Source organism: Neovison vison, chromosome 1, assembly GCF_020171115.1.
Source record: "Neovison vison isolate M4711 chromosome 1, ASM_NN_V1, whole genome shotgun sequence".
In the NCBI taxonomy this organism is placed as follows: Eukaryota; Metazoa; Chordata; class Mammalia; order Carnivora; family Mustelidae; genus Neogale; species Neogale vison.
In genome coordinates, this window is record NC_058091.1 from 29,437,654 (window position 1) to 29,464,458 (window position 26,805).

Consider the following 26,805-nt stretch of genomic DNA (forward strand, 5'->3'; position numbering starts at 1 on the left):
TTGGTTCTCTTTATCTTGTTGGTTCTTAAGAGTCATCTCAAAGAATTTCTTTCTTATGGTTAAAAAGAGAACCCTAAAACAAGGAAAGAAAAAGAATAGAGTAAGAGAAATAACCATTCACAGTATCGTTCTTATTAGCGTTTCAATCTGAATTAGCTAATAAGAAATGTATGAGACTTGGGGGCAACTGTTGAAGATGACACTACACTGCTTTTCCAAATCTTTCAAAGAAAAAAAAGTAATTTCTTACAAGACCACCATTTCTCAACAGGATGTCTGTGTGTGCGTCTGTGCGTGTGTATAAAAAAAAATTACATATTCCATAAAGGATTCATTAAAAACAGAGGTATCTTTTTTGTTAGCAAATATAATAAGTTAATAAACATTCATCTTCAAGATTTTAACGTTCCTGAGATTCTGAACATGCCTCTATATACAATTTATTAAAATTTGTATCTGTTATTTACTGAGCTAGATACTGTGGAACTCCTAAATTGAAACAAATTATAGTTCTCAGAAGCTCATTGGCCAATATATTTATAGAGTGAACACACTTGCAATGGCTAAACAGACAGCTTTTTCGCCTCTATAAGTCTTCCAATTCAATTTGGTGATGGAGGTGAGGAAAGACAAAGAGGCAAATAATTTATCCACAGTGTATGAAAAATAAAAATGGACTATCAGAATTCCACTTTTGTGCTTGTATTTACTTTTGCCCTATCAAAAAAAATTATGTCAAAAAATAATTTTGGAAAGGAGATCAAAACTTCTAAAATATATTCAAGCACAATCAACCATCTAAAAGAAAATGCCAACAAGTATTTGCTCACAGAAGACTACCCCCCAAAAAAATCACTTCAATTTTAAATTGTTTTTTTCTCACTCAATTATTTTTAAATCTTTATTCTTGTAAATGTCTCTCATAATTATGAAACTAAGAGGTGAAAAATATGTCATGCTTGAGGTTTTGTTCTTTTTCGTATGTAGATAATTTTAGTCAAAATCTCCACTGCCTTAATTATCTAGATATTATATTCTCCATAAGCTGAAAAGAAGTCACCAATTCAACTTACTTTCAATTAGTCTGGTTCTACTAATTATACAAATGGATTTTTTTTTTTTCTGGGTTGGTGACTCCATGTCTGTTTCACAACCATGAACATCATTGGAACCATTACAAATAAAGAGTTAAATTATTTTATAATATATTTACCAAGTAATACTTGTGAGAAAAAAACTAGTAATATAGATACAACCTCATTTCTTATGGAAAAGTGGTTTGAAAGTGCATTTAGTTTTAATCAATGGTGACTTTTAGGTTCATAATTGAGGTAGTTGTTAATATAATCAATTTTAATAATCACTTTCATATGTGTGAAAGACACACCAGCAAAACAGCACTATTTCAAGCCAAATTTTCATTAAATTCTAGGAAAATTGTTACATGGAAAGAGGAATAACCAATAGGGTTTCTTGTAGTTTACTTAAGTAAACAAAATGACTAAAAAAGTAAAAATCTATCTAAAATTGTGTTATAGAAAGGTAAAACTGAAATGGTTTTCTAGTAAGAGGTGGGCAAGTTGGTGGCAAAGGCACACAACAAAATTGGCATTTCATTTCATTGTGACAACAGTCTTTTTGACAGCATATTAGTTTAACACTGAACATCCCACCAAAACAGTTATCCATTTCCAAGTGCATAATAATTCATTGTTGCCCTTCGCTGTACATTAAATGTCACCCATCACTGTGACAAGAATATAAAAGCTGTTGCACGCTAGACAGGAGCCTAGATCAAAGCTGTTTATGCAAGCACTTGGGATATGGTTTTCTACACTCAGTTAAACCATCAAAAACACTGTGTTTAGAACATCTTTACCTCTGAGTACCAAGAGAAATACAGAAAATTTTTATAAGTAGAACTTTTAGTAAGGCAATAGCCTTGTCATCTTGTGACCGCAGACCACATTACTGTGAAAATGTGAAAATGGTCACTGTATTAATAAACCCTTGAGCAAATTCTAGGGAGACCAGCTCCTACTCTCTAATCCAATAATACAATAGATGATATTCTATATTCTAAAAAATCACGCAAAGTTATTCAACCCCACAACGTACAAGAAACTCCTATATTCTTTTTAACTCAGAAAAACTAATGTTATGTACTTAACACACTGAATATTCTTTGATTTGTTATCTTTGATAAGAAAGCCAGGTTAGTCAATATCACTTGCCTTCTTTTCCTCTTTTTCCTATATTTGATCATATTCACTTATTTATTTAAGTAACCTGAGAAATTTCTCTGTAATAATATTCTTACTAAAAAAAAAACCTTATATAGTATTACTTTTCTTCTCTAGTTTATTTGTATTTAATTTTAAAATGTCAATCTCAGAATAAAATATGCAATATTATTATAAGCTTAGTGAATTATTACTAAGGTTCCATCAATCCTGTTGGAGGGAAATGTGGATAGCATTGTGCTCTTCTTTTAAGTTTGGTCCTCAGTTATTTACCTCTACTAAGAACCCTAGACCAAGATTTACATGCTGAATTTCAAAATAGCTCTGTTAAAAGGAAAAAACAAAAACAAAAAAACAAAAAACAAAAAACCCCAAGAAACTCCAACATTATGGACATTTAAATTGACTCATTTTATAAATAGCATCTACTGCGTCAATATTATCTGTTGTTTAATAAGGGAAATATTTGAAGCAAGGTGAAAAATACGTCTCCTTCTGAGTATAAAGGGTGGATGTCCTAACCAGACTCTTTATATGACTAACTGGTATCTCTATACTAATACACTTAGGTCAAAAGAAAATATAATATAAAGAGAGAGGGAAAAGGCTTAGGGACAAGTATGATTAAGTACAAGATTGTTATGTACAAGATTTCTTCCTACTTCTCTGTCAGCCAAGAGCTATGGTTAGGATATCCAGGATAAGGCCATTCCATGTCCAGAATGCCAAGCCTCAGGCTCATCCTTACTGTCAAATAATAGTTTTCCACTAATTCAGATAAGCATGCTGATTATGTCATTATGCTATAAACAATAATGCAAGTGTTTGCAAGAGACCATAGATTATAAAAACATACCAAGACAAATAAGACCACATATCTCTTAATACTGGTTAAAAAAAAAAAAAAAACTTAAAACATGTTAAGTATTTGTTAGATAAATCTTTTTCTTATATATAAGGGTGAAGGGAAATTTTTATTTTTTTTTAAATTTTTTTTGAAGATTCCTTTTATTTTTTCGACAGAGAGAGACAGTGACAGAGGGAACATAAGCAGGGGGAGTGGGTGAGGGTGAAGCAGGCTTCCCATTGAGTAGGGAGCCCAAGGTGGGGCTCCATCCCAGGACCCTGGTATCATGATCTGAGCCAAAGGCAGAGGCTTAATGACTGAGCCACCCAAACGGCATCACAATAATAATCTACTTTTAAATTTAAGTTTAGAAAAAATAAATTCCAACAATTATGATCAGTACTTTATTATAAAATTTTGTTGTTGGCATGGTATTTAGTACTTTGTGCTTTTCAGTGAGAAGGAAACATATATCTGAGAATTTTTTAAATGTAATTTGCCTTTCTTTTTTTCCATGATCATTATGGAGATAAAGACAAAAAATATAAAGATAAATAAAATGCCATATTTATTTTGATATCAGTAATAATGTTATTAAATTCATCAGTGATCTCTACACGACATAAGATATAGTCTTCATGCATATGTTAAAAATCAAAATACTACATTTATTATGAATTGATAACAAATATCATAATACCATTTAAATTAGGAAGGTAATTAAGTTCTACAATTGAAACATGGCCATTTTGTCTGCATTTGCCCATCATGAACTGCTTTCATGGTAACAAGAGTTCAATACATACCAGAGTGGATTTTTCTTATCGCAGTGAAGAAGATTTCAATTTTATAATTAATTTGGCTTTGGTGTTTCAGTTTAGAAGTTAAATGAATTCTATTCAAAAGTTTTCTTAAAAAAAAGAAATTTTCTAATTTTCTTTTAATCTGAGTTTTTAGTGTGCTGTTTTCAATTTAGTAATATTTATACAAGATTATTTTAATATTGGGAATTGAACAAAATATATCTAAGACAATCTGCAAATAATCTATTTTCATATTATGCATATTTACCAAGATACCTAATATTATTTATTACTTAATATAGGCTATCCAACATTATTTATTATTTAATAGAATATATGTTCTTTCATCCATAAATGAATATATTATACTTAATTTTTGAAATTGTATGAGACTGTTCTCACAGTGTTGAATAAGATGTTGAAATAGAATCACTTTCAAGTGGGAGGTTGGGGTACCAGGTGGTGGGTATTATAGAGGGCACAGCTTGCATGGAGCACTGAGTGTGGTGAAAAAATAATGAATACTGTTTTTCTGAAAATAAATAAATTGGAAAAAAATCACTTTCAAATTCATTCATATAATAACTATTAATAAAATATAACAGTAGTATTCCAGAATTTAATGACACTAAAAAATGGCACACAAGCTAATGTTATGTTCTCAAAAATGACATGGGTTTATCCATTCTGACTAAAATTAGTACAGGTTACAATAATTACACAGGTGTTATATTGTTATTTTGTTGGATGGTTTATCAAACTGAGAGTTAAAGAAATATTTTGAAAATTAGATGAGTGCATAACCAATCCACATGCCTCTATTTGCAAATGTACTTTTCAGCTGGAAAAGAATTCAGATGTTAAGTATTTGGTAGTGAATGTAATCTCAGAAGATTTGGGCTCAGGAAATTAGTAATATCTAAAATTCCTAATATGAATTTGAGGTAACTCAATAGTCTCTATCTAAGGTCCCCTGGAAACTACAGTAGACTTAACTCAGCTTGATTGATGCCTACACAATTGCCTCAGAATGGTCTCAGGACATTTACCTCTCGGTTCTGATTTTATCCTTCCTGGGAACTTTCGTTAATTTGATTAAGAAGGAGCAGGTGTACCTGCAGAGAGCAAGAAAGGCTTTCTCTATACTTTGGAGTATTTATTTTTCTGTCTGCCTGTGGGCAGACTGTAGAGTTCTCCAGCCACTGAATTATTTACACTGTACTCCTTGAACTTGTTTCTCTGAAGGCATATAAAACAGGACGGTTTGTATTGGTCACTATAAAAATATATGTAACTGATGCTCAAAATGAAAATGTTGTTTTGTCTTCACAAGACATGGAAAAAACTGGAGCTAAAAATTTATGAACTTCATACTTCAAATTCTCTTTTTGGGGGAGAACTTTAAACTTCAAATCAAAATTATAACATGATTTACCATACAGCTACAAATGCTATATGTACACATGGTTCCAATACAAATTTCACCCCAATGCAAATGATAATTGTCTGAAAGACTCATGTGTTAATATTAAACCAGTTAGGTAGAAAATTATAAATTTTTATGGCATTTATATGTAAATATCAAAAAAATCTGTGTATAACTATAAAAAAGTACATATATCAAAATACTGTGCTACTTCCAGAAGTGATTTCATTCCTTTTTTAATTGAATGAACTAAGTGTTTTTTTACTGCTAGGAACAAATACACGACTGCATTGAGAAAAGAATAAGTTCAAGAAAGGATAAACATCCTTAGTAATAAATTTTTCAGAACGTATATAATTGAAAAAAATAACCCTCATACTTGATATTCAATTTTGATGATAGTGCCAAAAATATTTGTAGTTATACATTAAATTTATTTTGTGAAAAAGATGAGAAATTTTATGTGGAAAATAATTGTAGTCTTTTTATAGTTAAAATGCTTATTTTTAATTAGTCATGGTTCATTAAAAAAAGCCTCCTTTTAAATTTCACCACTTTGGTTTTTTTATTACGACTGATTTATTAGTTCAAACTAATAAAATACATTATTTTGTTCTCTGGCACAAGAGAAATCTTCAAAATGAGGAAATACTTTTTATGTCCTAATGATTTGGACTGCTTTTAGATTCTGATTAAAAAGAGTAAACTCGGTTATGGACATTGGGGAGGGTATGTGCTTTTGGGTAAATTGGAAGGGGAGGTGAATTTTGGGTAAATTGGAAGGGGAGGTGAACCATGAGAGACTATGGACTCTGAAAAACAGTCTGAGGGGTTTGAAGTGGCGGGGGGTTGGGAGGTTGGGGTACCAGGTGGTGGGTATTATAGAGAGCACGGCTTGCATGAGCACTGGGTGTGGTGAAAAAATAATGAATACTGTTTTTCTGAAAATAAATAAATTGGAAAAAAAAAAAAAGAGTAAACTCTACCAAACTTATAGCTTACTGACACAACCAGCATGCTTTCTGCCAAAAAGGCAGCATAGAATATTTTCACAAGTTATGGGATTCTTCAGAGTTCATTATTCTTCAGCACCCCAAGGGAAATAAAGAAAAAGAAAAGTAAAATTATTGTGACTTTTGACAATTATTAGTTAGAAAAAGGAGGTAACAATTGCCAAAAAAATCACAAAAGTGAGCATGTTACCTGGCTATGACAAAGAGCACACAACTGACACCCAAGTAAGCCAGCAGAATATACATCCAGATATCAGGGGAGAGAGGATTCAGGAAGGAGAAGACGCCTGGGTTTGTACCATTGGGTTTGCGGTACAAAATACTTATTCCAAGTGTCATAAAGGGCTTGGAAAAGTCGATGACCTTCTCTCGAACGTAGGTAATAGCCAGTGGGGCAACTGCAAGGTCAGCTTTCTGTATAGAGAAACAAAAGAAAGGAGGGGGAAATTGGTTCTAAGTCTCAAGAAAGAAGTCAGTATCCAAATCAAACAAAACAAACACTTCACATTTGAGAATTGTCTGTAAAGTATTACATTAACATTTAAAGCATTCTTGACTCTGAATGGAAGCATCTGTTTTTTCTGCTACTCATTTCTATGTCCTTCTAGATTTGCAAACCAACACTTACTACACATAAGAGAAAAACTGTACAGAAAAAACTGAAGAAACTATTGTACCTTTAGTACCTGAATTATTATGCTATGGGATTGTCTCATAATATTTTTAATCTAAACTTAAAAAAAAAACACAGTATCGGTTATGACTTCCTAAATACCTTGGTCAGATTCTAAATAGTAGTAATAATAATATCTACTTCAAATTATTTAACTGATAATCAAGAATCATGTTTTCCTGGTTATAGGTACAGTTAAAAGATTTTAGTCTTTGAATAATTAACATTTTGAAAATCATCTTTTAATGTGATTGTGTTTACTGCCCCTGAGTTTTGTTTTTATCCCTCTAATTTGTTTTATATTATTTAATGAAAATCCTTGCAGCCTTGCCTAAATCACATCAGGAAATGAGTTTTTCAATTTTCATGAAGTTGCTAATTTTCCACGGTAGCTTAAATATGTTAAATTGCTAGTGCTCTTCACTCATCATGCTATAACCACCTGTCAGGATGAACTTCAGCTCTAATATATTGAAAGAAATAATTATAATATTTTAAAATAATAAAGGCACCTATTCCCATACATGACAGGAAGCTATATTTCTACGTTCATTTTATTTTCATAAACTCACTGGGCTTTCAGAGACTAAGTAAGAAGTGCTCCTTGTAGTGAGCTACAGAGAGATGTATGAAATAATGAAATTGGGTCTCCACAGTTTCCTTACCTCAAGGATTGTTAGAGAACTTAAAGAGACTTCTCTAAGAAGATACCTTCGTTGACAATATTACTCCAGGTATGTGTTTGTGCGCATCTGTGTGCTGGGTGTGTGTGGGGAAGAGGGAGCAGTCAGATGCTTGAATAGAGTATCTTTGAGTAGCAATGGAGAGAGAAAAATATGTCTCTAAAAACTAGGAGGGGAGGAAACAGGGTCTTAAGGGCCCTGGAGAAGGGATCATCATATTTCAAATTCATAAATCAAAGAAAACAACAATTTAGCAATAATAATAGCTAATGTCCTTTAAGCATCTGCTATGCAATAGGCACTGTGCTAAGAACTTTACATGAATTGTCACATTTAATCCTTACATAATCCCACTATTATTCCCATTTTCAGATAAGGAAACTGAATCCATGAGAAGTCAAAAACTTGTTCATGGTCAAAGAGCTAACTGAGCATTGGAACTAAAACATAAACCCCAAGCTTTTGGAACCTCTGCCCAAAACTAACCATGATATGCACCTCAGAAGCCAGAAATGGAATCATGGAGACATTCCTTCATTCATTTATCAAGGAGTTTATAGAGATGAAAAGGGGAATACATAGAAGCAAGGAGCATGATCACTAGATTACAATTAATGAGAATTTAGAAGGTGAGGTGAAGAGGTTAGGCTGATGGAATATTTTCCACAGGGAAGAGAGCATTTCCTCTAAGACAGAAGGGAAGGACATACAGATGGTTTGAAAAGGTAAACAAGTTTATTAGAGAAATAAAGCAGGGAAATAAAGTAATCATTTAAGAAACAAAGATTCTAGTAAAAAATGGACAACATGAAATGGTGGTTTGTTCGTATTTAAGGGGTTGATTATACAGCCCAGTGTACCTATGTGCCACTTTGCTTTGTAACCTCTCTCATCCGAGGCACAAAAAAAGTAGAATTTCACCAAATGTCAGGCATATAAGTGTATATACTTTAAACAGGTAAAATATTTTTAAATTCATGATAGGTATCAACAGAACTTAGGAAAACAATTAAAATAACATATGCTAAGACAAAACTACTACACTATTGCAAAAAAGTTGTTCAATAGGCATATATTAATATGACTGGATAGACATACACCAAAGTTCATTTTGTGTTATTTTTTAAAGACTTTATTTATTTATTTGACAGAGCGAGAGAGAATACAAGCAGGGGGAGCAGTAGAAGAAGAGGCCGATTTGGGATTTGATCCTAGGACCCTGGGATCATGACCTGAGCCAAAGGCAGACTCTTAACTGACTGAGCCACCCTGGCACCCCAACATACACCAAATTTTAAATATTTTTATTTATTTATTTATTTAGAGAGAGAGCACACAATCGTGCATGAACAGGGCAGAGAGGAAGGGAAGAAAGGGAGAGGAAGAGAATCTCAAGCAGACTCTGTGCTGAGCGCAGACACCAACATCGGGCTCCATCTCAGGACCCTGAGGTCACGACCTAAGCCAAAACCAAGAGCCAGGCACTCAACCAACTGGGCTACCCTGGTGCCCTGACATACACCAAATTTTAAAATTTACTTAGCATTGCCTAAAATACAATTTCTATTCCAAATACAAAATGGAAAAAAGACAAAACATTACACAGTAAAATATTTTCAATGATAAAAATTCAAAAAATTCAATGATAAAAATTTAAAAATTCAAAAAAATTTGAAACCAAAGTTACAGACAGTTTTAGACATTTAGTTAAAAAAAAATAAACACATCAACAGACTGTGGTACATCCATATGACAGAATATTATTCAGCAATAAAATGAAATTAACTATCAAGGTGCAAAAAGACCTGGAAAAGCTTTAAATGCATACTGCTAAGTGAAAGATGCCAGTCTGAAAATGTTCCAGTCATATGCTATGATTCCAATTATATGACATTTTGGAAAAGGCAGAACTACAATGAAAAGGCAGTGAAAAGATCTGTGATTGCCCCAAGGACTCGGGGAGCAGAGTGACAAATAGGTGGAATGAGAACATGTTTACGACAAGGAAACTATTCTGTAAGAAATAATAATGGTGGGTAAATGACACCGTGCATTTGTCAAAAACCATAAAACTGTACAACACAAAGAGTGAACCCTGATGTAAACTCTGGACTTTAGCTAATGTCTCAATACTGGTTCAGCGTTAACAAATGTACTACACTGATGGAAGCCATTAATAATAAGGGGAAGTGTGGAGGTGGGTAGTATGGGAGAAGGTATAGAAACTCTACTTTCTGTTAAAATTTTTCTATACACCTAAAACTGCTCCAAAAATATCTATTTTTTAAAAAATAACAGGTTGTTTTAACCATATCCTCAATTACTGCTATTTAATGTTATGTTGATTAAATTAATTAGAACTTAGTTGTTACTACTAATAGTAAAAATACAAAACTTATCAAACATCAATTGTCAAAAATTATCAGTCTCTAATTACACACCAAATATACTTCTTAAACTCATTTAAACAATTAGACCTCTGGATTATCTCGTAGCAGTAAAAAACATTATTGATACATAATAGCATTGTCAATGAATACAATCTAACTCCATTACAAGTCTATTAATAATATAATAGTTTTGAAATATAATCAAGATGATGTATTAAAAATGTTTAAAATGACAGATGTGCTATTTTTCTATCAACTGCCATGCTATTAAAGACTAAGCCATCGGAGAAAAGAGCCTGATGGTAAATTGCATAATCCAAGAATTTTATCTCTGTCTGTAAAGGTTATGATTCCATGAACATAGATTTAGTAATTGGCATTTCATTTTGTTTTAAGACTTTAAGTTTTTATTTAAGTTCCAGTTAACATCCAGGGTAATATTCATTTCAGGTGTACAATATAGAGATTCAACAGTTCCATTCAACATCAGGTGCTAATCACAACAAGGGCACTCCTTATCCCCACGGGTGTTTTATTTTAAAGAATAAAATAAAGATGAAAGTAATAAAGTAATCTTGCATTAGGAAAAGCCAATGGTCAAAATTGTTTGAAAAAATCTATTTCATCCAAAGTAAAACAAATCAGTTACCTGTTATATGTCATACGAATAGCACAAAGGAAAGGAAGAGCTCAATTCTACCGGATCAAGTTGGTGAAGGCTTTACCAAATGATTACACTTGTGTTGTGTTATGAAGAAAGTGTCTGAGATGACAAAGGTCTGAACTGAGAAGGTGGCAACAGCAGGGGAAAAAAGTCTCATGAAAGTGGCTTAAATTAAATGTGTCCATTATGGGCCAAGACGATATTCTTTGCCCCTATCATTTCCATTAATCCTTACAACAGTTCTACCAAATTTCTAATGTGATTTTCTTTTTACAGATGAGAAATCCAGAGTCATGAGAGTATAAGGAATGTATATTTCCAAAGATGACTTAATCATATTCATTTCTCACTTTTTTCCTGTGCAATCAAATTCATCATAACTATTTCTTCTGCTATATTGTTTCTGTATTTCCTTGACCAAAATGATCTTCCCTATCCTCTACTATACACATTCTATAGAACACACTCTGGTTCTTTTCCTCTTATGTAGCCCTCTTTGAACAATACATACACATTACTTTCTCCTGAGTGAATTTTTATAGCACTTGTAAGCTTAACCATGTAATTTAATTGTGACTATATTTACATTGTGTTGTTTCTAATGTTTTCACATACAAGTCAACTAATATGAGAGACCTGAACATAAACATTATAATTGTGTTGTCCCTGTTCCGGAGAGTGCAGGCACTTGGGGACCTGCAGCCGTGCCCTTCAATCAAAGCACATAACTCTGAACTGAGAAAAGGGTGAAGAATCCCTCTTTGGAAATTTCACAAGGATGCCTGGGCTGCAGCTATCTTATTAATATATTTATATTTAATATTCTATCATTCGATGTGAAACTCTTAAAAATTGTTTTATGATAATAATCAATCTAGGAGTGTCTGCGTAGTTCAGTTAGTTAAATATCTGCCTTTGTTTGACTCAGGTCATGATCCTGGAGTTCCAGGATTGAGTTCCAGTCAGGCTCCCTATTCAGCAGGAGTCTGCTTTCCCTCTAACCCTATCCCTCTCATCCTCTCTCTCTCTCTCTCTCTCTCACTCTCAATTGAATAAATAAAATCTTTAAGAAAAATAGTCAATCTAAAATCCCTAGGGCATTGGACAAAATCTGACACCAAGGAGTTGCTTGATAAATGTTGGCTAAGTACAGTTTCAACTTACTAAAATACAATTTAACTAAAATATTCAAAGAAAATCACTCAGAGAATTTCAAAGTAAACTTTTTTCCTGATCTCACTCTAGAAATAAGATTTATTTGTTCATTAATGCAATTTCTTGTGGACTAACCCATCTAGGCGAGAACAGAATAATTCTTTTTATAGAGTTATATAGCTAATAGCAATCCTTTGATTAAAGTTTTATAGAATAACGGTAACATTGATTGGTCTAATTCTAGTTACCTATTACAAAAATTAGATAACAAAGCATATCTTCATGAATGTCACAATGACTCCAAATTTGATCATATTGAGAAAACCTTCTTTACTAAGTTATACAAAGAACATAATATGATATTATTTTATAATACAAGTTCTGGGCAGTGAAATGTCTTATGCATGCTTTTGAAAGTTCCTGTACTTTAACAATGGAAAACCAGTTCTAAACACTTTTCATTTCCTCATGTTGTGAAGTGCTCAGGAAAATGGATAAAATGGTGCATTTGAGTAAGTTGTAAATATTTTACCTGATTTAGCTAAGACATTTAGGCTAGTTAATTATGATTTGAATTTTATGTGACTTATAAGGGACACCACACTCTCCTAAACTCTTCATCGTGCATAATGTGGACACCTGCTTTTGCCTCTGTGTGCACTTTTAGGGGAAAAGTGTTCACTTTCTATACACATGGTGAGCCACCTCCACCAGTCTCCACCTGGTCACACCCCCTGCACTCTTGCAGTGGCCATGCTTTCATTCTTACCAACTAGAGTCTATTCTTCATCCAAAGGCAAGTTCTTCTTAAAATACATGCCAGATTATCACTGCTAGCTCAGAATTCTCCAATTACTTCTAGCACACATAGAATAAAACCTAATCTTGTCCTATAAAGCACTAGGAGAAATGGCCACTAATTATTTAATCAACATCAGTTCCTAACACTCTTCTGGTCTTAGCGGGATCACTATTGTTTCAGCAACTCTGGTCACATGGCTAGTCTTTAAATGTGCACACATTTCTGTTTCAAAGACTTTATACTTGTTTTTCCTTTTACCTGGAAAACTTGCCCCTCATCTACATGCCTTATTCACTCGGTTGAATGTTCTGATGTGTCTGTTCTCATATCAGTCACTCAAAGGGATTTTTGCTGACCACTCAGTCTATCACTTTTTATCTCCTTACCATGTTTTCAGTTTCGTCATAAAACTTATCATGACCTGAAATTATGTCATTTCTTGTTGGCCTACTTCCAACAGAATGTATGTCTCTTTTGAGTAAGGAGTTTCTCCATTTTGTCCACTTCTGCATCTCCAGTGCCTACTACAGTGTCTGGGCCATTAAATATTTTTAAATGATTGAGTGAATGCATTAAACCCTCATTATTGCTGATTCTTTCCCCAGTACTTCCCTAAACTTCGTTCTTATACTAAAAAAGAAGTTACCTCATTCCATTATGTTAGTTAGTATTCATTAGGTTGTGTTTAAGAAAAAAATGTAATGAGATTAAAGTTACACATTTCATACATGTGAAAACTTAACTTGAAACTTCTATAAATTATGTTATATACGGTATATAAACTAATATCTATTTGTAGTTTTATAAATTATATTTATTTATTATATTTTTTTTAGAAATATGCCGTAGGTTGCTTTTCACCAAACCACGTACTAACAACATTGTGCACAGTGTACAGAGGGCAATTTAGTTATAAAATACAAAGATGTCTTTACACATGAAAGACCTGCATAGGGACAAATAAGAAAGAATTAAACACAAGCTAGACCTGTGACTTTATTAACGCTTAAGTAAGCCTACTGATAATTTCAAACAATACTGACTACATATACCGAGCTTGCCAAAAATGCCAGAATGAAAAATAAACTTCTCAACTGGTAATTCTTAAGAAGAGCCATGGCTCTAAAATATTTCTAGAGTTTGATGGGTTTTTTTGTGGGGGGAGTGAGGGTTGAAGGGGATTTGATTGTTTTTGTTTTGTGTTGTATTCTTCACATTCAGTTCTGATTTTGTTGTGAACTCTCAACTGGATGGCTTATAAATATTTATATTTCTGTGCTAGAATTGTTATGGTATCTTCCTTTCTCACTTCAGTATTTCCAGGGACTCACTTGTTTTTTAATGGAGTAGTTTAATTGATTTAGCTTGCTTGAAAAAAATAGGTATACAGAAATTGAAGAGTGTTTTCCATATCGACAATCTCAAGAAAACTAAATTTCAATTAAAAATAATCTGAAGGGGTGCCTGGGTGACTCAGTTGGTTAAGCAGCTGCCTTGGGCACAGGTCATGATCCCAGGGTCCTGGGATTGAGCCCCACATCAGGTCCCTGCTCAGTGGAGTGCTCTCCCTTTGCCTGCTGCTCTGCCTACTTGTCCTCTCTATCACTCTGTCAAAAAATAAAACCTTTAAAAAAAAAATCTGAAATCATTCATATCAATAAATTCAAAGCGGAATTTAGTATATCTGTTATTCATGAGCAAAACACTGAATGGAGTCTCTGACATTTTTTGTTCTGCATTTTGGGTATATAGATTTCTTGATTTTAAAATAACTAATACCTTTTAAAATTATAATATAAATGAAAATACTTTATTCTAAGACAATCACTCAAATGTGAAAAATATTCTATTATATTCTATAATCTTTATAGTTATACATTTAAACATACATAAAAAAGGAAAAATCCACAATATTACTCAAACTTAATGTTCTTGTATATTTACCAATCAAATAAGAATCTTTTGAAAAGACAGAGAGATAATGAATGGCTTCTTTGAAACAAATTTATATTATAAGTTTCTAAACAGGGCACCTGGGTGGCTCAGTGGGTTAAGCCTCTACCTTCTGCTCAGATCATGATCTCAGGGTCCTGGGATTGCACACCACATCTGGGCTCTCTGCTCAGCAGGGAGTCTGCTTCCCCATCTCTCTCCGCCTGCCTCTCTGCCTACTTGTGATCTCTCTATCTGTCAAATAAATAAATAAAATATTTTTTTAAAAAGTTTCAAAATAGAAAATAGAAGCAACTCAAAATAGTATTTAAAATCTCATGTTATTTCTTGAACCTAGAAAACATTTACACAATTTCTTATTATTGATTGAAGGTATTATTTCACCTATATATTTTCTGCTAAACCTTTTTTCATTTCCCAGTTTACATGGTATGGGATCACAACCAGTGGACTAAGAAAAAACTACTATCACTAGGATGAATGACCGTGAACTATAGGGAATCTTTCTAATGGAATTGTGAACTTACAATTCTGCTCTGTGAACTGTCTTCAGGGGATAAAGGATTAAGCACACTGAATTATCAGGGTCTGTTGTATAATAATAGGTAAGTTATAACAACTGTAAATAATCTATGATATAAAATGTTTTAGTATGATCAGTAATCAATAATCATATAATCAAATCAGTAATCAATCGGTAATAAAATCTTTTTTAAAAAGTATTTATATTGATATAATAGCTAGTAATTATTGGTGTTGCATGTGTATATCTTTACAATTTAGTCTCTAGCAAAAAAAAAAAAACATTTGCAACATCTTCTTTGGGCCCCATGACTAATAAAATTTCCTGAGTCTATATTGTGATTTTTTTTAAGATTTCATTTATTTATTTGACAAAGAGAGACACAGCAAGAAAGGGAACACAAGCAGGTGGAGTGGGAGAGAGAGAAGAAGGCTTCCCGCTGAGCAAGGAGCCTGATGTGGGGCTTGATCCCAGGGCCCTGGGACTATAACCTGAGCCAAAGGCAGATGCCCAACGACTGAGTCACTCAGGTGCCCCAAGTCTCTACTATTTAATAATTAAGTTTTGTGAAGGTTTAACTATACTAGCTTATTTAATATCTGAAAAATTTTGAGGTATGAAGGAACTTAAATCCTGCCATCTATCTTGAGTCATTCATTCATGAAGTTATTAAACAATTTGTTATTAAACAATTCACTAAATTATTCAACAAATATTTATCTTGGGTGACAGTTCTATGGGCGATGCTGTTCCAATGCTCATAGCACTGGCAGAGCCAGACAAAGTGAACAAGAAGACAGACACGAAGCATGAAAAAAATTAGAGGATGTAATTTCAGGAAGCAAAGAATGTTAAGGAGTGAAGGTAAAGCCTGATAAGAGAATCAGAGTGTGACTAAGAAGAAAGGCAGGCACTCCTTTTTATCAAATGGACAGAGGAACCTGACATTTGAAACGTCAAGGTCCTGACATTTGAGTCCAGATTACAGTCAAGTGAGAGATAAAGCCCTCGCAGGGTCTGAGCAGAGTTCCCCTGGTGGAGGAGATTGTGAGTCAGGAAAGCTCTGGGGTGGAAGCAAGCGAGCTAGGGAGCAGCAAACAGTGTCTCTCACTCTCCTGACCTCCTCCCACATTAATCATTCTGTTGACCCTCTCCAGAAAATCCCACTGATTATAGAAACATTGTATGAAAAGACACTCCAACCATAAACAAAAGGTGTCAGATGTAAGAGAAAATTTGTGTCACTGCACTTCTAATGGCATTCTCCGTGTGTTTCTTCCACTAAAATAAAATACCATTTTGATTTATTCTCTTATCTTTATTCTATAAATGTGATCTCTATAAATTATTGGGTTCAAATTCAACTGCAAGAAAACTACTTGTGCCTTAGAATTTAACATACCTACCTACTTACCAATTAAAAGTTTAATCAAAACACTGATCCCATGATGTTGTAACTCAGCAACATATAATAATAACAAAAGAAAAAGAACATTATACTGGCAAAATATTTCTGAACCTGTGACATGACCTTGTTCTTACAATACCTATGTGATCTCCTGCCTGTACAAAAATCTGCTGTTGATTAATAAGAACAAATTCTTGCGTTTCTGAAGTATCACTGGGAAACAGCAATTTCTTTCTTGAATATTTGATTTTCCAAATAATTCAGGTATAATAACTGAACTTAGAACACTTCCTCATGTTTGTTAACAAAAATTGAGGTCATTCTTATATTTGCTCATGAGATTTTAGCAATATATCATCACCATATATTTAAGGATGCTTGGGTAACTCAGGTAAATTTGAATACAAAGGTTAAGCAAAAAAGAAAGAACAACAACAAACAAAAAACAACCTGCAAAATAGCAAACAAAAGCCTTTCCAATATTAGGTAGTTACAGCTCCAATAGTGTTTGATAGTAGGAAACTAGATGCAAATAATAATAAGTTCTAAGAAAAAGGTTGGAATACTCTATTATTTTATCCAAACTGCCCTTCCTTCCTTCTTTCCTTTCTTGCCCTTTCTGCTCTTTCTTTCTTCTAAAATCAGAGAGAATGAGTTTGTTTTCTGTTTTTCGTTTGTTTTTTTTTTTTTTTTTTAAGAGCATGTACAATAAAATTAAGTGTTAAATAGCAGGATTTCATAGAAGGATCAAATAAAAGAATTTAGGGCAGAGATTGTAAGCAAAGAAATTTTTCTACTGAATGGAAGTGTACCACCAATTCCAGGCTGCAAGAGCCTTAAATATAACCCTAATACTTAACCCTGGAATGTCATGCCTAGAATTATTTTTAGGAAATAATTCTAAATTCAGAAACAGGATAATATACAAGGGTATTCCTCCAAGATCACCTGTAATCTGGAACTGTAAACAGTCTACATGACTCAAAAAGGATATGCTTAAAATATCAGGGCATAACAATAAAGAATTACTATCCATTGTTAAATAGAATTTTATGATGTCTCCAATAAAAGAGAATGGACACTGATAATGTCAGCGAATATAGAAACATACAATATTAAACATGAATTCAACTAAATAAATACATAATAAGAGGAGGAGTCTACAAATTAAATGGGTCTTGAGATATATCAACCAATCACAAAGAGAATTTTAAGATCCCAATTTAAACAAATAATTTGTAATGAATGAGTAAATCAACACTATGAAGCAATCAGAATCAGAAAAGTGTAAATAAATACTGTTGGTTGAATACTTCGTGTCATTAGGAATTGTATTTCCCCCCCCCGTGGGATAATGACAATGTGGCCATTAAAAAAAAAAAAAAATTTAGTCCCTTTTTAGTGATATATGCTATTTATATATGAACATATGAAAAAATATGACATGATATGAAGTTTAAGAATTGCTACAAAATAACACAGGTGGCAAGAAAATTGGTGAGTTGAGATAAAATGAGATTAGTGAAAAGCTTTCTAAGACTCGAGGGTTGGTGATATGTACCTTGCCTCCCACTTTAATTTTCTATTTGCTCATGTTTGAAAGTTCTATAATATAACCAACTTTTTAAAAGTATAAAATCAATAATGGAAAGAAATTGAGCAAACTCAATTTAGTAGTGTAGTAGATAGTAGATAGTTTATCGATAGTTGTAGAATTATGGTTTTACAATGTTTTCTTAATTTTATAGTTTTTGTATAAGGAAATATATGTTATATAAAATATATCACTAATCAAATAAAACACAATTACAATAAAGTAAATCCATAAAATTTTTGTAGTCATTATGTTTAAGAATATAAAGATAGAGGTACATGTGCAAAGAGCTTATTTGACCTAAACTTACAGATTAACTTTAGTACAAATACAACTATTCTCTGAAAATAAACTATTAGATCATGAAATAGGGAAATAAAGTACTGCTTTACTTTAATTTAATTTCTGAAAGTAAAGATGATATATTTTGCATTTTGAGGGTAAGGAAAAATAAGCTTCCCTACTTTTTTTTTTAAGATTTTATTTATTTATTTGACAGAGAGAGACAGCAAAAGAGGGAACACAAACAATGGGAGGGGTGAAGCAGGCTCCCTGCTGAGTAGGGAGTCTGATGCAGGGCTCGATTCCAGGACCCTGAGATCATAACCTGAGCCAAACATAGATGCTTAGAGTCACCCAGTTGCCCCAAACTCCCCTTTCAAAAATATTTTCATCTGGATGATTTAAATGGAACCTCTGATATCATATATTAAATAACATGTTGGAGAAAATTCTACCATATTTCAAGACTACTAATTCCTGTATTTTTCCATACATTCATGTAGTTTTTCCATGTAGGATTAAGAGGGATCAATAATCAATCAGATTATCTTTCTGTAGATGTAAAAAAAAAAAAAAAGTAGAACAAAGAGTAAATTATAAAGTAACAAATACCCATGATTTTAGAATTTTAGAAGGTAATTACTATTCCTTCACTGGTTTAAAAATTTCACATAAATCTATCCCATAGTAAAGTAAAATCAGCTTTTATTTTCTCAGCTGTGAAATAATATGACAGGATCTATCAATCAGTATTTACTGGTAGACTAGACAGAATGGGGATGCAAAAACAGTTGGGCGTGATCCTTCCCAGAGCTTATATAAGAGTCCTTGAAGCAAAAAATATTGAAAGGAACTATAAGAATGCAATGAATTATATGAGGAAGAGATCAATGGAGTGGCTAAAAGAAGATTCACGGGATATTTGAGACTTACACTGTGAATGAGAAAAACCAATATAGCAGTTAATAGGCTTAGATTCTGAATCCATTAGCAATCCAACTTTCTAATCAAGAGCCACAACTTGTTTCCATAGTTGGTGGCCCAAAAGAGGGGTATATTTAATCTGCCAGTCTAGCTTTCCAAAGGGAAGACTAAAACCCAAGCCATTGGCAACAGCTCAGATCATAGCTAGAATTATAACTAATGGCCTTGATCGAGCTCTACCCACCAATAAGAATGATCCTGTCCAGTTTTGGTTTGGTATAGCTAGCACTGATGCTGGATAGCCATAGGAGCCAGTGAACACCATCATGTTTCAACTTGTCAGGGAACCAAGCCCAGGCATTTAGAAGAACCTCTATGAATCAAGGTTCCTATTAAGTCAGCAGCTGTTTATTTCATGCTGTGGGTTGGGGGTAAAATCACCATGAAGAGGTAGTTAACTTTTTCACCATGAAGAGGTAGTGAAGTCAGGATGTCACAGCTGCTTAGCTGGTTGAGTTCTTGAATATACTATATCATTTCGATAAGAGAAACTTTTGAGATCTTGCCCACCTTATTAGATATAAAGTCAAAGTTTCCCTACCTCAAAATAGGCTCATGAGGCCATGGAGTCACAAGATTTCTGTGGATCAGTCATTCGGGGTAGCAGCAAACGAATACCTGCTTTTTAAAAGGGGTTGACATGGTAACTATGTCTAAAAAGTGATTATTAGTACAGAATCTGAAGGAGAACTTCAGGTACAGGATAACAAAAGGCACATCATCACAGAAGGGTCCTTAGAGCCATGGGGTCCCAAAAGTACTAGAACTTTTCTACCTGCAACTGTTTATGATTGGGAGGATCTTCTCTGAGCAAATTCCAGCAAATCCTCAGCTATCATCTTTTTAAATATACCTCCTTCCATTTTCTTCTCGAACTCCTACTAGAGACATGATGGAATTTTTCACCCAATCCTCCTCCACGCCTCTTAGCTCTACTTTTAGAAGTTTATTTTCTTGTCTTTTTGTGCTGTGTGCTGATTAATCAGTATATTTTTTTTCCATTTAACTTGCTCTTTAGTATATCTTATCTATTGATGTTTCTTTCTTTTTAGAGAATAAAATAAATCATGTTCTCTGTATTTGAAAAAAAAAATCTTATTTTGATTGTTATAATCTTAAACAACTTAGTTATCCCAACTGATTCAGTAAATAAACATCCGTAACTTACCCTTACTTGAAGCTTCTTAACAATACTTGACCATAGAAAGCCCTTAAATTGTACTACTTACTAACTCAAAATGGTACCAAATTTGGAAAACCTACACATAAAAAAATGAATTAAAAATTTTGTCCTATTAAAAAAAGAGATAGGAATTACATTAAATATGTAGATTGCTTTGGGTAAAATATCATTTTAACAATATTTGTTCTTTGTGAGCAGGGAATATCTTTCCATTTCTGTGTCCCCTTAAATTTCTTTCATCAGTGCTTTATAGTTATCCGAGCACAGGTTTTTCACCTGTTCGGTTAATTTTATTTGTGAATATCTTATTGTTTTTGGTGCAATTATAAATGGATTGACTCCTTAATTTATTTTCTACTCCTTCATTATTGGTTTATAGAAATGCAAGGGATTCCCGTATGATGATTTTGTATCCTGTGACTTAACTAAATTTTACTAAATCATTTCTAGCAAATTTTTGACGTTTCTTTTTAATACCTTTTCATGATACTTTAAATTTTTTCATTATTTCATTATTTTTCAAACTTTTGTATTTCACTAACTTTACTACATAATTTCCTTTTTTTTACAAATATTTTATAGAATTTTAAACAATATTGTGTCTTTAGTTCTTATTTTAAAGTCTTTATCAGATATAGGGTACTTGGATGGCTCAGTCAGTGACGCGTGCACTCTTGATCTTAGGGTTGTGGGTTCAAGGCCTCATGTTGGGTTTAAGATTACTTAAAAAAAATAAAAAAATTTTTAAAACAAATAAATAAAAAATTAAGTCTCAAATAGTTCTACAAAATGCATTTCATTAGGATAAATTCATGTTCAATTATAATTTTCCATACATGCTTGTTTTTCTTATTTTTCTCTACCTCTCTTCCTCTCTCTCTCATATATTCTTATAGGTACCTTTCTAGGGGTTTTGTTATTGGCCAGTCTTCCAATCCATAGCTATGTTTTATATGGATGACTTCAGGTTCACATCTCCTGATGATATTGGTGGTATTTTGAATAATTCCTAAATAATTAGGTAGTTTGAGAGAGTTCCTAGTTATCTGGCTGAATCTGTGCCCTTACATTTGCCTAGGTCCACAAATCTCAAATAAACCAAAGCCTCAGACACCAGTATTTTCATGCTGCTTTCTCAAGTGAGGAAACCACATTCAAGGCCCTAGTGTCAAGGAATAAGCCTGTCTTCAGACTTGGATTTTACACGGAGCATTTTTAATCCATGGATAATTCTAGACCAACATGCCCTGCTTTGGGATCAGAAGCCCTGAGTCCCATAGCTTTAGTCTGGCTTACTCTGTTTATTTTGCATGGATTTTTTTAAATGGATATTAATCAAAGAGGGGGTCTCTCAAAGCTTGATGTTATTACACCAACCAGACAAGAAATGAAGTACTTTTTCTAAGTTTATTATAATATACACTCTTTCTAGTAGCGCTTAAAATTTAGTCAGAAGAGGTAAAAATAGCAAATAGAACTAGAAAGCTGTTACCGAAGAGAAGCAATTGGAAAAATGAAGAGAATGTTCTAGGAACACCTGGGTGGCTCAGTCTGGTAAACACTGGACTCTTGGTTTCCTCAGGTTATGATTTCATGAGTCATGAGATCTAGCCCTGCCTCAAGCTCTGTGTTCAGTAAGAAGTCTAAAGATTCTGTCCCCCTGTACTACCTCTCTCTCTCTCTCTCGCCCTCCCTCTCTTTGTCTAAAATAAATAAAGAAATAAATGTAAAAAGAAAAAAAAAAGATAGAGGATGTTATGGAAGCCAGTAGAAAAGAGTGCTTCAAGAACAGAGTAGTAAGCTGAAAGAAAGAGCTTCTTATAGATCAAATAAGATAAAGCCTAACAAATATCCACTGTACTTAACAACTTGTAGACATTACTAAGAACAGTTTTTTGATGACATGTTACTTCAAAGATTAACATGGGTAAGATGTGAGGCAACGAGTCAGTAACACAGTAGGTAAAGATAGTAAATTCAGAGGTAAAATAAAACGCTGAGTGGTGGTAGAAAGGGATTTTTTTTTTAATTGAGAAATCATAATCTTTTAAAAATACAAACACAAATAAATCAGAAGAGAAAGGCTCAGATATATAGAGAAAGAAATTCCTGAATAGGCAAGCTGGAATGGAAAAGAAAGATGAAGAGAGTATCTTCAGGCAGGAGAAGAACAATTTCTCCATGAAATGAAGAAGAGAGGACAGGTGTTAATGAAGCAGTGCTTGTCAGTTTGATGATGGAGGTTGAGGTAAAACATTCTCATCTAGTAATTTTTACTTCCTGTAGAAGCAGGACACCATGTTTTCTGCTCCAAGTTAAAGAGGGACTGTTAAACTTAAGAAGTAGAAAGAAACATTTTAAAACAATTGTTACAGAATAGAAGAGTGTGGTGACCAGAATTTATAGCAGTTGTGGCAGTGTTGACAACTTATTTGGGATTACTGACAATGAGTTTACACTGGGGTCCATTCTTCACAATTGACTGACTTTCTCCAAATGAGTTTATTCTTCTAAATTAGGCACAGTGAAGAAGATGATGACATTAATACAGAAACAACTCTTGAGGAGGTAAATGCTTAACAACAGAGAAAAAATAAATTTGATACCAGAAAAGAATGGTTGTAAGACTAAATCATAGAATCTATGCTGGATATGGAGAAATGTGAGGAGAGAAGAGAATTAATATATGGAAATAAACAGATAATCAATTCTCAGGTCCAGTAGGGTCAAAAACAAATGTAGTGGAGTCAAATGAATTTGTAAGCAAAAAGGAAAAGAACTGAATTTCTGAGTTTTTGATCTCAGAGTTAGTGTATGTTGGATCATGATAATAATTATGATGTAATTATAAGCATCTCTAAGGGTTATGTGGCTGAGAGACCCCGAAAAATGAATAACTCAAGAAGCTTAAAGCCCATGGTGATGGATGAGTCTTCTGTAAGGACAATGAATTTATCTAGGATCATGAAGTCAACCATCTTAAAGAGCAAGACTATGATCTAGTGGCTAAAGTCAACATTGGAAGAGTAACTGTGATGTAGAAGTGAGTAGAGAACAACATAAACAGAGAAAGAATATCCAGAGACATGAACCACAAAGAAGCATTTTTTTTTTCCCCAGAAGCTTAGAGAATTCATGAACTAAGAACAGCAATGGGGAGTATAGTAGTAGGGCTATTCAACTACATTCCAGACTGTCTTTTTCTGAGCACATGGTTGGCTGCACCTTTCCTCTCCTTTGAAGTTGAGCACAGTCATATGATATATTTTGGCCAATAGAATATAAGCAGACATGGTATGCTTTCCTTTCTGGGAAGAAACTTCTAAAAGTGAAAGTCCAGGTCACCATGTTCCCCTCTCTTTCCTCAGGGTGATAATCAGCAGTGCTCCAGTGGGGCATCTCCATCAGCTTGGTTTCTTGAGTGAGAAAACAAGGAGCAGAGCCCTCAAGAAAAATATCTGTAGGTATAAATTGCTAAAATATTTGAACCTAGTTCATGTTGCATAATCCATGCAGCTAAGAAGATATGATCCAGGCTCCTGAAGTAAGTGGAAGTGAAAGAGATAGAGTAGCCATCATGGATTGAGAGGGAGAGCAATTTTGGTAGTAGAAAGGCCAATGAGAATAAAAAATAATCAAAGGAGAGATTAGAAATGGAAGGAGATCATCAGTGATGGAGGGAGGAGGGATCCAGAAGGTGTAATGAATGGTTTGTAAGAAAGGGAAAGAGTGGCAACTTGGATCAGAGCAAAGTCAGCAGGATTTAGCACATTTTGGAATTAGATACAAGTAGAATTACATGGACTGAATAGTCTTAAAATTTTTACATTGCCCAATAATAATAAGGTGTAAGATACAATTTGTTTAGATGAACTAAAATCTCATTTTCATGTTTAAAATACACTACTGAAGATACAAATTGCAATTTCATGGCTTTCCACTAAATTCTCAAACACATGGCTGTTTTGTGAGAGTGGGTTCTGGTGTCAACCTTCTACTTTTTCTTCTCTTTGGTCTCCTATACAAGTAGGCTAAGAAGAAAAAAGAATGTCTTTTGGCTGGTCCCATCCCTACATTCTAAAGTAAGTGCAGACTTTTCCTTATTTGTTTATTCTCTTGATAATTTCAATGAGAAGTAGGGTGAGTGGAAGAGGAAGTGAGATGTCTGAGTTTGGGCTTTCATTCATTTCAGATATATTGCTGCTATTTCTATCGGGAAAAAAATACTAATGAGAACTAATATTTATTGAATGTTTATCATATACTTCATATTTTTCTAGAACTTCATGCGTTTTATGTTATATAATCTTCAGCATGAAGTGCAGGTTTTTGTCGGTGCTCTTTATAGTTATGAAAAATGAGACTCAGGAACTTATAAGGTGCCCAAGATCACACTTCTGATTAAGAATGGAGGAGGATTTACAAATTTGGCTGAACTCAAAAGTTAGTCTACTGGTTATAATTATAAAGCTTTATTAATATCAAAATATACCAGTGGCCTGATTATCTTTCAACATAGAATAAAAATATATTAAGGAATAATGAATTGAAAGTAAATTTCAGTGAGAATAGCAAATAAATCTGTGATCAAGTCTTCACTAAATTATCCAAGTTTATACTGACATTTAAGCAAGAAGCACTGTCCTTGACAACATGACAAATCTCAGCTCTTTCAAGCAATACCTGTTTTTTACTCAGTTTTATTCTTTTAAAACTTCTTTAGTATACACATACACATCTGTATATGGTTTATATGCATTCATAGATATATTAATACAATATGTGCATACATATGTATGTATATACACACACACACACCATGAGTATATATAAAAATGTATAAACATGTATTTGGGTGTGTACTTGTAATATTCTATCAATTGCTTTAAAAATTGTGAAAGCCAAGTTTATTTACCTTTTAAGTGTACCATGATTTATATAGAGGCAATAAGAGAGTGTTAGCAGAACTCTGGTATTATTTATATGCATATTACATATTCTATTTTAATTAAAAAATTCAACCTCACCTGTTATGACAAACCATGACATAAATAATTTATGTAAAGAGATGTATGGGAATGAATCCATCTATGAGGGCATAGAAGTAACACGCTTTGCTTAGGGTTTTGGAATGACCTACAAATACTGACTGGCAGCAAGATTCATCATAATTCAAAAAATTCTTTACACAATGACAGACTGAATTGAAAACAGAAGGACACTGGTTGTTTTGTTACTATGGCTATTCCTGGCAGTTATCCAGGGATTACAACAGCACAACCTTACAAACAGCATAGAAATGGACTGTTTAACAAAGGGTCTCAGCAGGGTAATGAGCGGTGCACATTAATTCTCACTGTGCATTGATGAGCTCTCTTTGAACTTTGCCAAGGTTTAGACAATGGTGACAGGGCTTTGGCACTGGTAGAAGATTTAGGCCTTGAAGAGTGCTTCAGGGGTGAGGTTTTTTGTTTGTTTGTTTGTTTTTGTTTTTGTAGGAAATGGCATTTTAATCATTTAGACTAGTTATTGGTTTTAATTAGATCTAGAGTTTTAAAAAGGCTTGTGAAATATCAGAAAAAAAATCTTTGCTGTGACTGTCCTCTAAAGATAAGGATCTAGAAGTGATCTTAGATTAACCTTTAAGAATTATACATTTTTTTTTTTTTAAAGATTTTATTTATTTATTTGAGAGAGACAGTGAGAGAGAGCATGAGCCAGGAGAAGGTCAGAGAGCGAAGCAGACTCCCCATGGAGCTGGGAGCCCGATGCGGGACTCGATCCCGGGACCCCAGGATCACGCCCTGAGCCGAAGGCAGTCGTCCAACCAACTGCGCCACCCAGGCATCCCAAGAATTATACATTTAAATTTCAAGGCAGGATAAGCCTCTGCACACTTTTTAATGGTATCATGAATAGGAAAAATGTATAAGATGGAGCATGGGAAATTCTTGATATTTCTCTTACTCTACAAAAATGAATTTTAAAAATCTTTCAGTCTAATATTATTATACATAATTAGCTGATTTGCCTACACATTTTCTTAAATTTTGACTTCTCAAAAACTGACTTCAGATTTCACATGTGTTTCAAATGATGTTTTTATTTGTAATGTTGATCCCAAGGTGAAAGATCATTACCTCATATTTTTAAACACGAATTTGCCTTTTTAAGCTAGA

At 33.4% G+C, this 26,805-nt stretch overlaps 1 protein-coding gene across 4 annotated transcripts in view; it reads right to left on the reverse strand.

Annotated features, from left to right (window-relative positions):
• Nucleotides 1-26,805, reverse strand: part of GRIK2 (glutamate ionotropic receptor kainate type subunit 2) — a 641,671-nt gene that overhangs the window by 154,872 nt on the left and 459,994 nt on the right. For all 4 annotated transcript variants that reach the window (XM_044244958.1, XM_044244987.1, XM_044244968.1 and 1 more), the window contains exon 11: nucleotides 6,523-6,746. In XM_044244958.1, coding sequence (XP_044100893.1) covers nucleotides 6,523-6,746 — 224 coding nt within the window. The remainder of the gene's footprint in view (nucleotides 1-6,522; nucleotides 6,747-26,805) is intronic.